This window comes from Lactuca virosa, chromosome 7 (assembly GCF_052849685.1).
Source record: "Lactuca virosa cultivar CGN04683 chromosome 7, Lactuca_virosa_CGN04683_v6, whole genome shotgun sequence".
Lineage (NCBI taxonomy): Eukaryota > Viridiplantae > Streptophyta > Magnoliopsida > Asterales > Asteraceae > Lactuca > Lactuca virosa.
In genome coordinates, this window is record NC_136432.1 from 284,111,102 (window position 1) to 284,114,657 (window position 3,556).

Consider the following 3,556-nt stretch of genomic DNA (forward strand, 5'->3'; position numbering starts at 1 on the left):
CATCTCCATACAACCATGGCAAAGACCTCTATGCACTTCCATCGGTCAAATAAGGTCAGCAATGAAGATAAACAGACCATAACATCCATCAATCCCGGCTACGGAAAACATACTTCGTATTCCAAAAAATCTCTACGCCTATCCAACTTTCCTGATTGAGCTTTAGAAACCAATCAATGGTATTGTTAAAGAAATAGCTTATGCGCAAGTTCGTATCACGTTGGAGATTGATAATGAAGAAAAACAACACCCTTATACCTCCTTATCACCTACTCTCCTTCACCCTACCTGAACCACCATACACCCCATGTTCATCACCATCGACCACCATCATTAAGCCCAACCACTAACCTGTACAAAATCAGCCACAATCACGACCAAAAAGCAACTGTTACCGATCATCATCACCGCCTCTTCACTTGATGTTCAATCATCATCATACTATCACCACAAATTGTTTACGCCATTATGTCATAACAAACCTGTTAACAGACTTGTTATATTTCTTTAATTGTGTTTTGTATTTCTAGATTTGTTTGGCCCACTCTATGGAGGCCCTTTTCTTTGTATTTGTATATATATACGTATATCTTTCATGATATGGTTTTAATTGGAAAATACAAGTTTACATGGTATCAGGTTTAATATCCTCTAAACCCTAACCGATCTCCTCATTCTTCTTCTTCTTTTCCTTCTTTTCATCATGCCTACTGTTGAATCTTCTTATTCCAAGATTTCTGAAAAACCCACTTCTACAATCAACATCAAGCATGATGTACCTCTTGTTCTTGATCTAGATCAAAAGAATTATGATATCTGGAGTGAGCTATTTGAGATTCACTATATCGGCTATGGTGTAGCTGATCAGCTTCAACCTCAGAATGAAAAGAATCCTGTCAAAGACGAAACTGAATGGGATCGGCTTGACTCCATTGTCAAATCATGGATTTATGGTACTCTTTCTCTATCTCTTCTTCACACTATATTAAAAAAGAAAGCTTCTGCATATCAAGTCTGGACCACGATTGAGAAAGTCTTTCGTGACAACAAGGACTCAAAAATCATTTAACTTGACAATGAAATTCGTAATGTTTCCATTGGTGATTCCTCTATTGTTGATTATTGCAACCGAATCAAGTCCATAGCTGATCAATTAGACATGGGTGCCACTGTCCCTCAAAATAATCTAGTTGCATACACCCTTAACGGGTTGTCTTCTAAGTTTCAATACATCAAGACTACCATTCGCCATAAAGATCCACTTCCTACCTTTTGGGAGAACCGGTCCATGCTCCTGCTGGAAGAAGCCTTCATGGCTCAAGATCAGTCACGCCAAAATATTGCATCTCATTCTGATCATGCGTCATCGGCCACAGTTCTCGCCACCGACACTCTCGCTAATGAGACTCTCGCCTCTAATACTCCAAATCGCAGCACCAATAATTTTCGAGGGGGCAGGAGTGGTGGTCGTTAACATCGAAACAGTGGTGGAAATCGATTTGGGGGTGGCCGACATTAGCAATCTCAGGCGCGTTCTTCTAATGCATCGAACCAACCTCTAAACGGTTGGGTATACGGCTGGTACCAGCCCACTAGTCAAATGGGTCTTCTGGCCCGTTCAACGCAACAACACCTGCAATGTGGGCCAACTCCTGCCCAAGCCCAACAACAAGGAACACATCATTTTTTGGGCCTCCTCCTGCCAGCCCACCCCCATGTGCTTTTACTGTCCAGCAACCATTTCAGCAAATTTCTTGGCCCAACAACACTTCTAATCAAGCCACAACTCTTCCTCAAATATTTAATACAATGACGATGAACAATCCGGGTCACGGGGGATGGTATATGGACACCGGTGCAACATCTCATCTCCACGGGGACGCAGGTATACTCAATACTGTTTTAGATAAAAGTAAATTTTCTTCTTCTGTGTTAGTTGGTGACAGATCTTTAATACCTGTTACTAATGTTGGCCACACCACCATTCCATATCCCAATCCTTATCGCACCCTTCACCTTAGAAATATTTTAATCACTCCTCAAATTATTAAAAATCTCATTTCCATTCGTCGCTTTGTTACTGATAATTCTTGTTCTATTGAATTTGTCTCGTTTGGCTTCTCTGTGAAGGATGTTCGGACCAAACAAAATCTCATCCGATGTGACAGTTTCAGTGATCTCTATCCGGTCACCTCTCCTACACCTCAAGCTCTCCTTTCTGTGGCCTCGTCTCTTTGGCATCAACTTCTTGGTCACCCCGGTCATCAAGTTTTCAAGTTATTAGCTGATAGTCGTTTCATTCCATGTTCTAGTAATAAACTTCCTAGTTTGTGTCATTATTGTCAAATGGGTAAACATGTGAAATTACCTTTTAGTTTATCTAATTCTGTTTCTACTTTTCCATTTGAACTTGTTCATTCTGATGTATGGACCTCTCCGGTTACTAGTTTTAGTGGCATTAAATATTATGTTATCTTTCTTGCCAATTGTTCTCAATTTTTGTGGGTGTATCCATTACGTGCTAAATCTGATTTATTCTCTAAATTCTTGCATTTTAGTGCTTATGTTAAAAATCAATTTCAAAGAGACATCAAATCGTTTCAATGTGACAATGGGGGAGAATATAATAATCATAACTTTCACTCATTCTTTTCCATTCATGGAATTCAAATGCGTTTTTCATGCCCTCACACATCCCAACAAAACGAAAAATCTGAACGCATGCTTCGCATCATCAACAATGTTGTGTGTACTCTTTTACTTCATGCCCACCTCCCTCCTACTTATTGGGTTGAAGCTTTTCACATGGCTATCCATCACTTAAACATTCTTCCTACTACCACTCTCAACAATGATACTCCATTTCACAAACTATTTAAACAACCACCTTCTTATACTCATTTACGTGTGTTTGGTTGTCTTTGCTTTCCCAATATTATTGCTCCTCACAAAGTCTCCCCTCATTCCACCCCATGTGTTTTCCTGGGATACCCTACCAACCATAAAGGTTATCGTTGTCTGGATCTTCATACACTGTAAATCATAATCTCTCGTCATGTTGTGTTTGATGAAACGGTTTTTCCCTATGGGTGTATGACTCCAAATTCTTCTCCTTCATATTCATTTCTTGAACATGTTCCTTTACCCGTACCTACTATACCTAGCCCTTATCCCACCCCTACCGAAGACAGACATCAGGTGCCCACTCCTCCTTATGATTCTGACTCTTCCAATCCCTCTTCTTCCGCTGCCGATTCTTCCTCTGAATCTCAATTTGTTCCTCAGTCACCTAATTCCATTCGTACATCTACTCCCATCATCATTCCTACTCATATGCAATCTCACCATCCTATGCTTACTTCGGCAAAACGTAGCATTGTAAAACCGGTTCACAAACTCAATCTTCATGTTGATTCTTCTTCTCCTGTTCCTAAAACTTACATGCAGGCACTTAAAGATCCTTATTGGCTAAATTCAATGACAAAAGAATATTCTGCTCTTATTTCAAACAGGACTTGGGTGCTTGTTCCCCGCCCCCTGATGCTAATGTTATTAA

The 3,556-nt window shown here is 40.2% G+C and overlaps 1 protein-coding gene across 1 annotated transcript; it reads left to right on the top strand.

The window, feature by feature from the left end:
- Nucleotides 1-703: 703 nt before the first annotated feature.
- Nucleotides 704-1,069, top strand: LOC145127794 (uncharacterized). The gene has a single exon (XM_079062924.1). It carries the CDS (start codon nt 704-706, stop codon nt 1,067-1,069), a length of 366 nt encoding a protein of 121 aa, XP_078919050.1.
- The last annotated feature ends 2,487 nt before the right edge of the window (nt 1,070-3,556 follow it).

What these genes read in the sequence shown, in the direction of transcription:
- LOC145127794 (XM_079062924.1), top strand. Translation starts at nt 704, where the DNA reads ATGCCTACTGTTGAATCTTCTTATTCCAAGATTTCTGAAAAACCCACT.